This window comes from Delphinus delphis, chromosome 19 (assembly GCF_949987515.2).
Source record: "Delphinus delphis chromosome 19, mDelDel1.2, whole genome shotgun sequence".
Lineage (NCBI taxonomy): Eukaryota > Metazoa > Chordata > Mammalia > Artiodactyla > Delphinidae > Delphinus > Delphinus delphis.
In genome coordinates, this window is record NC_082701.1 from 17,183,161 (window position 1) to 17,193,889 (window position 10,729).

Here is a 10,729-nt window from a genome sequence, read left to right on the forward strand (position 1 = left end):
CCTGCTCACCCACCCACATCCCAGGGGCGGTCTCCTCTGGAACCATCAGACCCTCTCGAGCAGAAACAGGGATGGGGGTGGGGGTGGGAGAACAGAGCCTGGGCACCCCCAGGTGATGGGAAGTGCTCTACACCTGCCGAGCCTTCTCCAGAGAGCTCCCAAGAGCTTCCTTCAGCCACCTCTCCGCCCCGGGCCTCCCACTGCAGGCAGGAGGGGACTGGCTGAGGTCAGGGTCTTACCCAGATGGTGTTAGGAGATCTGATCCAGGTCCCTGAGCAGCTATTGTCCTCTGGGACTTGGGCTGGTTCAGAACCTTCTCCTTCCCTGCCCCTTGGGGTCTGGGGAGAGTTTGCAGTGCTCTGAATCCAGCCAAGTTCCCTCCAGACTGTGAGCTCCTTGAGGTTATGAGTGTGTGTCCCAGCACCCAGCACAGCACCTGGCACGTAGTAGATGCTTAAGAATGACACTTACCTGGAGCTTACCGTGTGCCAGATACAGTTCTAAGAGCTCTACAGATGTTAATTCATTTAATCCTCACATAAGCATGTGAAATAGGTCCTGTGATTATCTGCGTTTCACAGATCAGGCACAGAGAGGTGAAGTGCCTTGCCCAAGGTAGAACAGCTAGGAAGAGGCGGAGGTGGGATTTGAACTGAGGCTCCAGTCATGCTCTCCCACTAGTCAAGGTGTATTTGTTAGATAGAGTGAGCTCAGGGGGTGAGTGGACATCCCTGGGGTCACCAGTGGGTGAGGGCAGACCTGGGACCAGACTACCCAGGCCAGAACAGCCTTGGGGGCCTGAGGTCCCCACACTCTAGCAAGTGCTGGGTGATCATTCCAGGGTGAACTCTAGTTCTGCTCAGGGGTTCGCTGGTCCCTGGTGTCCTGTTGACCATAGACCAAAGCAGTCTCCTGGGAGGCTTCCCCAAAGCCTGGGAGAACGTACTTTTGCTTCCTTCAAGGTCATCCCAGATGGGGCAGCTTTAGCCAAAACTGGATGGTGGGAGCCTTGCGCAGGGTGAAAGAAGGCATGGGCGGGGAAGACCAGGCATGGACAGAGGGGGTCTGGGGGCGCGGGATGTGAGATGAAGTCCGGAGGGGCACCCTTGACTTTTCCCACTTTGGAGGGAGATGTGGTGGCCTGGGAAGTGGCTGGGGAGGCTCTGGGGTCAAAGCCAAAGGCATCTCATTGTGTGAAGGTGGGGGCTTCCAGTCTTATCGACCTGACCACCAAGGGCCGTGGGCTGAGGGTGCAAAGGACAGAGGGGCACAGGCTGGGGGCAAAGAAGGGAGGTGAACGGAGACGGTCACGTGGGGTGGTTGCTTTCCTAATGGGACAAAAGAGTCTGGAAGTCAACCTGGGAGAGCCCGACAGGAAACAGGAACTGGGGAGACAGACCAGCTGGGCCAAAGCAGGTGCAACTGATGGGGAAGGGTTGGTCCCAGGTGGCTCAGGGGCACTTGAGTCAGGCAGGAGCCTGCAGGTGCTCTTATCCCTCAGCCCAGAAGGGTAATCAGCAAGTTTACAGGTTATTTGTCCTCTGCTCTTCAGTCCAGAACAGCGCTCGCTTGCTTGACTGATAGCGTCCCACCTGACCATGGGGAGGTATCTTCATTAAAACCCCAGATTTTGTCTGGATTACCTTAGGCTCAACAAAGTTCACTCGATCTTCTCTGGTTGTACCTCTTACCCTCAAGATGCAACTAACATGTAGAGATTTTTGCAGAAGGGCTTGGTGGGTGGGGTTCTCAGGCTTGGAGTGCCAGATAGAATGATTTCTTCAATGGGAACGGATCATGCCCACGGACCCCGGAACAGATTGGAACCTGCAACACCTAGAATTCTTCTGAGATCCAAGAAGAAACCGTCTCTAGCAGATGCCACGGCAGCCACAGGGCATGTGCCAGAGCATTCACTAGCACTGTTTAAGGAAATCAGTTGAGGTATTTTCTAAGGTTGATGTCCTGCCACTATTTCTTCAAAGAAAAAATGGTCCCAGAGTGCAACATAGAAAACAAATGAAAGGGAAACTGGGTCCTGGTATGTCTCTTGGTTGTCTTCCTAGGTCCTATGGGGGCCCCTGAGGCAGTGTGAGGGGGCCTTTTTGGAGAGCAGCCCTGGGCAGACCAGGGCCCAGTATGGCCTGAAGCTCCTGTGCGGTTGGCTGCCTTTCCTGACCATTAATCGCTACTAAGTGTCATTACTGCTAATAAAATTAACCGACTTTATACTGGACTCCTGGGGCCATCAATCACAGGGTCTATTACACGAAATTAAAAAAACAGTGGCCTGTTGATGGGAGGAAAATGTGTTTGCCGAGCCTGGCTCACAAGTGCAGCGTAGGGTGTGCTGGTACTCCACAGCTGTCAGAAGGTGGTGACCAGGGACGGCACCCTTAGTTAGACAAACTGACTCTCAGCCTTGACATTGTTCTACAGATAGGAGTGTCTCAAGTAAGAACAGAGATGACCACAGGGAGACTCTGGGGCCAGGGGCTGAAAAGCTCCCCCAATTCTCCCTCCCATTTTCACCTCTGTTCCTCTCTATGGGTTTGGTTCACTCTTTTTCTCTCTCTTTGGACCAGCTTTCTATCTCTTGAGTTACAAGCCCAAAGAAAGAGAAAACAACTGTATGCTGTCTTAAGTCAAAGAAAGAGAGAGAGCAAATGTATGCTCTCTTAAGTCAAATTCCAAATTCCCAGAGAAAGAACTGATTGGCCCAGCCTGGGTCATGTGATCCTCAGTGGTCCAATCAGCAGGCCAGAGCAGCAAGATCATATGGTATAAAATGGCCAACAGGGTAACCATGTAGATAGAAGGAACAGGTAGGCAGCCAACCCAACAGGTGTCTGAAAGAGTAATTTAAAGGGCTTAGTAGTAAGCACTCAGAATGTGGTAGCTAAGGGAGTTCCCTGATGGTCCAGTGGTTAAGACTTGGCACTTTCACTGTTGGGCCTGGGTTCAATCCCTGGTCAGGGGATTAAGACCCCACAAGCCACATGGCATGGCCAAAAAAAACCCCGTGGTAGATAATATTATATAATAGAATATAAATTATACATTATATATTATATAATATAGCTATAATGATATAAAAATAATAGCTATTGTTCTTGTAATGGAATTTGATCCTTGAAGGATCTGCTGTCCTGTTGGCCAAAATTCTCGTCATTCCCTGCTCGTTCTCTCATCTGTTAATCACTACTACAAGGGAAACACAAGAACTGCATTAACAGAAGTTGCCCCTCACACCAGTCCCTGGTGTGGGGAGGAAGACATTTGAGGGGCTAGATGGCTGCTGCACCCTTTGCTCCTGCAGCCCCCAAGCTGCCCTCCACACCGGAAGTCAGTCAGGGTGGGGTCTCCTGGGCTGGAGTTGACATTGGGTTCTGCTCTGGACCTGCCAAGGGTCAAGCTCTAAGGGTTTCCTGCCAGACTGCAGGGAGGGGTTTGGGTGTAGACCTGGTGGACTGGAAATTTACCCATTTGCCCCCAGATTAATGATTAACGGGTCCCTGCCCTCACCCTGTCTGGGAGGGGAGCCCAGGGCCAGGCTGGGCCAGGAGGAGCCCGATAGCATCTGTCTCTGCTCGGGGGTTTCCGAGATTTGCTCCACACTGGGTTGGCTGCACCTGATGGATTTGGGATCTACGGGCACTTTCTGGGGGCAGCTGGGACCCGGCCAGGACCCACACCCTCCCTGGGGTGGACGGGGAAGGTGTGGCATCCAGCCAGATGTCCTGGCTGGGGCAGGTGGCTCCAAACAGGAGAGCCGCGCCCTTGGCCCTGTGGGATGTGCGCCTCTCTGACCACTCAGGGCTTGGCCACAGGGCTTGCCTTGGCTGGGGGCCCTTGAGCACGATGGGGTGCAGCCCAGACCTGGCCACACAAGTGACAAGGGCCCCATCCAAGCAGGAGCTTTAAGAGCCATCGCCTGGTTCCACCTTTGATCTTTTACCACGGCCACAAGGCCAGCAAATTCCAGAAAGGGGCTGCTTCCTGCAGCCTGGGTGCCAGAATGATGTATATTTAACCCACTCCGAGGGCCGCCAGGGTACAGGACAGCATATATTTTGAACTGGGAGAAACATCTCATGGACCGCTTCTGGGCGGAGGGAGGGTGAGCTCTATTTGTAGTCCAGAGGGCATGGGTTCGATCCATGGTGGGGGAACTACGATGCCGCGGGGCACAGCCAAAAAAAAAAAAAAAAATCACTGTAGTCCGCACCTTGCTGCTGAGCTGCTATAAGACTCAAGTTAGTCACTGCCTCTTTGTAAAACCTTTGTTTCCTTATCTGTACAAAGGGAAGACTCTGCCCAGGTTAGAGAGTAAAACATCTAGCAAGAGGAAAGAGTTTTGAGAAACTCCAGCTAGCAGGAAAGTGAAACAGCAAGTCCCAGGCCCTGTGGTTAGTAACTTTTCAAATAATCCTCCCAGCAGCCCCAGGAGGTAGCGAGGATCACACTTTCCATTTTCCAGAGGAGAAAATCAGTGCTTCTAGGTTACACAGCTAGGAAGTGACGGGCCACTGGAACGTGGCAGCCTGACGTCAGCATCCGTGGACTTCAGATATAGTAGAGCAAAGAGTCTGGAGCTGGTGGCCTCATGAAAATATACTTCCTTCATCTTCATCCACCTGTCAGTCCATCCAGCCATCCTTCCTTCCTCCCTTCATCTCTCCATCCTTCCACCGTTCCATCCATTCAGGTATTCCCTAAGTATCTTTTTGTAACAGGCATGGAGTGGCCAGATGGTTAAAGATCTCTCTGGGGATTATGGAAACAAGTTAGGTTGGCATGGCATTACTTGGGCAACAACCTAATGTAAGGGAGAGAGGAATACCAGGGAAATTGGCTGGACGTCTTACTGTCGACATCCCTCTGCCTGCCCCTCTTAGGAACATACAAGCCAGGCAGCAGCCAATGCTATGTGCAATGTTTGATCCCCAAAGCTGCCCAGGGAATGTGGAAAATATACAGATTCCCAGGTCCTATTCCAGACCAAGAGAAGCAGAATTGCTAAGTATAGATCCTGGGCATCTGTATTTTTAATAAGCACCTCAGATGATTTTTCTGATTGGGCAAGTTTGGGGAATAAGGTGGGTAAGAAGAGCAGAGACTTTGGCTTCTGGAAAACTTGGGTTTGAGATCTTGCACTAGCTCTTGTTATAAGCACCTTGGTTTCCTGCTCTGTAAAATGGGGGCATGACCCCATGGGGCCAGCCTCCCTCCTAGAAGGGCGAATAGTGCAGCCCCCAGGAAGGCCCTTCCACTCACCTGCCCCACATTCTTAGAGACTGTCATCCTTCCTCCTCCCCTGTCACGACCCAAGGGTCACTGGTCTCCCTTCTCTCTTGCTCCCTCTAGCCTAACCGGGCGGGAGGTCCTGACACCCTTCCCGGGTCTGGGCACCGCCCCTGCCCCAGCACAGGGTGGGGCCCACCTGAAGCAGTGTGACCTCCTGAAGCTGTCCCGCCGGCAGAAGCAGCTCTGCCGGCGGGAGCCAGGCCTGGCTGAGACCCTGCAGGATGCCGCACACCTCAGCCTGCTCGAGTGCCAGTTCCAGTTCCGGCATGAGCGCTGGAACTGCAGCCTAGAGGGGAGGACGGGGCTGCTCAAGAGAGGTAGGGAGGTGGGCTGGGAGGAGGAGTGCTGCGGGGAGGAGGGCTGGGAGGGAGGAGGGCTGGGGGGAGGAGGGCTGGGAGGGAGGAGGGTTGGTGAGGAGGAGGATGCCTTTCCCACTCCAACATTCCCAAGACCACGTTGCCCTTACGAGCCCAGCACGGTCCTGAGTAAGAAGGGTCCTGGAGCTAATGAGCCCTAGCTTTTCCCTGTTTGGCGGGGGCAGGGGAGCAAGGAGGACACAAGAGAGGAGAGGAGGAGCACAACCCATTCCTGGAAGAGCCCACAGATGAGATGGGTGGTCCCCCAGTCCCTTCCCTCAGCCTCCATACACACACACACACACACACACACTCACACTCACACACACTCACACTCTCACACACTCACTCACACTCACACACACACTCACACTCACACACACTCACACTCACAAAGGTATGAGAGCAGATAAGGAGGGATGGCAGTTAATAGCTGGCCAAGTGACATGACACAGGCCAACAACAGACTTCATTTGTTCATTGACTCACCTGCTTCTTTGTTGATCATAAGCATCAGTCCATGCTTCCCTCCCTCCCTTCCATTCCCACGCTCCCTCCCTCCCTCCCTTCCATTCCCACGCTCCCTCCCTCCCTCCCTGCCCGCCCCATGTCTCCACTTGGCCATCATTTCACTAAGCATCTGGTGAGGCTCTCAGTGAGCCAGGCACTGTGCTGGATGCTGGAGATATGGAGCCGAGCAAGACCCCATCTTCCCTCAGAAAGCATTCAGCCCAAGTGGGGGAAAAGGTCATCCTGTGACTATCACCAAGCATCAATGGGCTTTTGACAAAAAAGGGAGCGATGGTGCATCAGAGCAGCCCACCCCCTTTCAGGCAACTGTTCCCCGTGGCTGGGAGCGTCTGGGCAGAACTGATGCCCCCCCCACCTCAGTGTCACAAGCACCCCGGGTATATCAGAGAGCAGGTAGAAGGTAGTGAGCTCACGGGGAGGCCAGCTCTGGGCTGCACCCCATAGTGCAAGCGCTGTGATTGTCCTGGAAGTGGGTGGATGGTTGGTTTGGGACCAGTCAGGTGGGAGACCCGAGGTCACTCAGTCATTGGGTCTACTCCCCAGTAGGTAGCAGAGGGTGACATTGGGAGGCATCAGGAAGCATATTTCAGAGGATCAGGGGCTCAGAAACGGGGTGGTCCAACTTGCTCACACATCAGCTTGGAGTCAAGATCAATGGTTTAACCCCCTTCGCCACTCGCCAGATGCCCGTGTCACTTCTCTCTGCATCTGTGTTCTCACCTGTTTAGTAGAAGGAGAAGCCCCTGTCCTGCTGCCCTTAGAACCTGGGCACACACTCCCTTGGGAATTGGAAGTTCCATTTAAACAGCAACTTGCATGCTGAGTTTAAAGGGCAGGTGACAGGGAGGCTGCCCTGAGCTGTGCCCTCAGGTTCACAGGCCCTTCATCCTGCTCGCCACAGTGGCCCCACCACCCACTGTATCCTCAGAGGGCAGCAGACAGCCCCTGAGCCCACTCTCCTCCTCCCTCCCGATCCTCCCGGGGCCCGGCCCAGGTTTCAAGGAGACGGCCTTCCTGTACGCGGTGTCCTCGGCCGCCCTCACGCACACTCTGGCCCGGGCCTGCAGCGCCGGGCGCATGGAGCGTTGCACCTGTGATGACTCTCCGGGCCTGGAGAGCCGGCAGGCCTGGCAGTGGGGCGTGTGCGGCGACAACCTCAAGTACAGCACCAAATTCCTGAACAACTTCCTGGGGCCCAAGAGAGGAAGCAAAGACCTGCGGGCACGGGTAGATGCCCACAACACCCACGTGGGCATCAAGGTGAGCACGTTCCCGGGTGACCCAAGCCCTTCCCGCCAGAGTGCAGGGCTGCAGAGCGAGGTCTCTAGGAGGCCATTATCCGCCCTGCCCCCAGCACACGCACAGAGCTGGCCCAGGATGAACCTCATCCTTGCAACCAACATTCCTTGGGCATCCATTCTGGACCATTACCAGGTACCAGGAAGTAGGGAAGGATCCTGGACATCACTGTCGGCTGGGCAGCAGGTGGGAGCTTGGCTCAGGATGGGGCCTTGGTGAGGCAGAAACGTGTTTGGAGAAGGGTCTCCATTCCAAGCACTGGCCTTCCTGGAGGTCCTAGAAGCCAAGGTAGTTTGAAAACTGACCTGGTACAACCCCTGTCCCTTCTCCATTTTACAGATGGGAAGACAGAGGAGGCCCAGAGAGGGGAAGGAACTTGGCTGAGGTCACACAGTAGTGGGAGGGCGGGAGGGTAAAAGCTATCTAGGTCTACTCGGACCAGAAAGCTGGGAGAGGCTAGGCCTCCATTTCTTTAAGAAATTGAGTTCTGTGTTCTGTTTCCTTATCACTGAGTTTGTGTAAACCAGGGCTGCTGTGTTCAGTTGTGCAAGCTGTCTGCTCCACAAGGACTTTGGGCCAGGGGAGGAGCTGGGGCTAACATCCGGCCCACACTGCTCTTACCAAGATGTGAGGACCGTCTCTGCCCAGAGGAAGGGGCGCCTAGAGCTAGTTTTCACTAAGGTGCCACGTGGGCCGGCTAGAGTCTTATCTGCGCCCCCCATGGGGACCTTCCCCTGTCTCTTTCCCATCCTCCTGTTGCTTCCCAGCCAGGGTTGGTGCTCTGGGGTCTGTGGGCCCGGGTCTCTGACCACGCCTCCCTTCCGCCTCTCCTCGCAGGCCGTGAAGAGTGGCCTCAGGACCACGTGTAAGTGCCACGGCGTGTCGGGCTCCTGCGCCGTGCGCACCTGCTGGAAGCAGCTCTCCCCGTTCCGCGAGACAGGCCAGGTGTTAAAGCTGCGCCACGACTCAGCCGTCAAGGTGTCCAGCGCCACCAACGAGGCCTTGGGCCGCCTGGAGCTGTGGGCACCGGCCAGAGCAGGCAGCTCCACCAGGGGCCCGGCCCCACGGCCCGGGGACCTGGTCTACATGGAGGACTCACCCAGCTTCTGCCGGCCCAGCAAGTACTCGCCCGGCACAGCGGGCAGGGTGTGCTCCCGGGAGGCCAGCTGCAGCAGCCTGTGCTGCGGGCGGGGCTATGACACCCAGAGCCGCCTGGTGGCCTTCTCCTGCCACTGCCAGGTGCAGTGGTGTTGCTACGTGGAGTGCCAGCAGTGCGTGCAGGAGGAGCTTGTGTACACCTGTAAGCATTAGGCCCCCTGCCCAGTGTGGCAGCTGGACTCTGCCAGGACCTCGCATGGCACCGGGCCACCTCGAGGCCACCCAGATGTCCAGCCAGCCCCCCTGGGCAGGTGCACGCAGCGTGCATGCACTCACCCACGTGCATGCCAGTGCACATGTGTTCCTCTCCCCACTGGGCCCCATCAGCCTTCCCCTCCCTCGACTCGAAAGGTGGGAGCCCCACCCCTGAACCCAAGGGTCCCCAGCCTTGTTGAGGACTTGGAGCGGGAGGGCAGAGTGGGAAGGTTGTGGAGGGAAATAAGGGAGGCCAAGAGAAGGGCAGGACTGAGGTTTTGGAGAAGAGAGGGGGTGCATCCCGCCATCTCGATTCCTGGGATTAGTGGCCTAAAGCCAGCAAGATGTTGGGAGGTGAGCTTCTGGGCCAGGAAGGCTCAGGGAGGCAGGGTCAGTCAGAAGCAAAGGCCGGAGTCTGCCTGGGATGGGTCAGTCCAGCTGTAAGTGTGACCGGGGTCCACTTGTGCTGTGAGGCCCCAGTGCAGCTGGCATTCGTGATACACAAGACTTGGTTTATGAGTTCTGATTCGGTTACGTTTGTACACTCACAGCTACTCATCTAACTCAGATTTTTACCAGGGCTAGCGTTATAGGCGTGGGAAAATCTTTGCTAAGCCTGGCGCCTTGGGGGACCCCTTCATTTACTAATGGTCCCCCACTTTGGCTCTTACCTGAGGAAGAGAAGTGACTGCTAATTCCCTCTGATGCTGTGGACCTTTCCATTGCTGCCTACTGAGGCCCTGAGAGGGAGGAGAGAGAGGATGGTACATACACACGGGTGCACACAGGCACCCCACACACACATGCATGCACACCCCTTGGACCTGCCAGGCTGAGGGCTCTCATTCAGGGACACACACCTCTCTGGTTCAGGATCAAGACCTTGCAAGGGTCACTTTGCTGGAAGCTGTGTGCTTTCCCAGAGCAGAGCCCGATGCCAGCCGGGAGGAAGTGACCTCCTTCGGGACGCCCTTGGCTGCTTTGCTGGCCCTGCCGCGCCCTCTGTCAGCTTCCTTTCTCCCGGAACCCAGAGTTGCTGACCCTTTGCTGAGACAGGAAACTCTTCAGAATCAGCCGAATGCTGAGACACCATCTGTGCAAGGCCCAGGAGGAAGCCCCCGCGGCTCCCCGTGATTTCCAAGGGTGAGGAGAGGCTGCCCCATCTTCGGTGAATCAGGCAGCCTCCGGAGGGATGCTGGAAGGATCTTTGGCAGCAGAGGCTCTGATGAGAAGCCAAATTGACCTGAGGCCCCTCCCGAGAGTGACTTTGCTGACCCAAGCAGCTGGCCCACATCTTGGCAGGAAGAGAAAAAGGACAGAGGGCTGTTTCCCTAGTTTCTTCCGCCCCCCAATCGCAAGGAGACTTTCTCTCTGCCAGCCCCCTCTATCCTCCTCCTCTGAGACCCCAACCCTGCCTCCACCCTGGCTCAGCCCTAGGCATAAGGCAGCAGGAAGAGGGCGCCCAGTCCACCAACATGCCGTCTGCATCCCAAGTCCATGGCTGGCAGTGTCGGGGTGGCAGGAAGATAAAGGGTAGCCTCTGAGGGACTGTGGCCACAGTTGGCCACTAACACTGACCAGGCCAAGGGCACGGGTCAGGCTCTGAGGGCCCCTCGGCCTGTGAGGTCTTCCCTGTGCAGCCATCTCCCCTCTTCTGCTTCCCTGTTCCCACTCCTTTCTCTTCCAATTGCCCCCAAAGGTCCACCTCAGCCCCGCTGGGGCCCCTGGGACCAGTGACCACGGACCTCTCCTTCTACAGCTTTAAGGGAAACACTCACAGGGTATTTTTTTTGTCTACCTCGCATATATAGTTTTTAGGGCAAAAGAGAATAATTTATATAGCTAAGAGATATGAGAAAATATTTATGTTATTTATATAGTTT

General features: G+C 55.6%; 1 protein-coding gene across 1 annotated transcript; it reads left to right on the plus strand.

The window, feature by feature from the left end:
* Nucleotides 1–4,094: 4,094 nt before the first annotated feature.
* WNT9B (Wnt family member 9B) lies at nucleotides 4,095–8,804 on the plus strand. Its single transcript, XM_059997948.1, has 4 exons — nucleotides 4,095–4,120; nucleotides 5,368–5,624; nucleotides 7,189–7,454; nucleotides 8,331–8,804. Exons 1-4 carry the CDS (start codon nucleotides 4,095–4,097, stop codon nucleotides 8,802–8,804), a joined length of 1,023 nt encoding a protein of 340 aa, XP_059853931.1.
* Nucleotides 8,805–10,729: the final 1,925 nt, after the last annotated feature.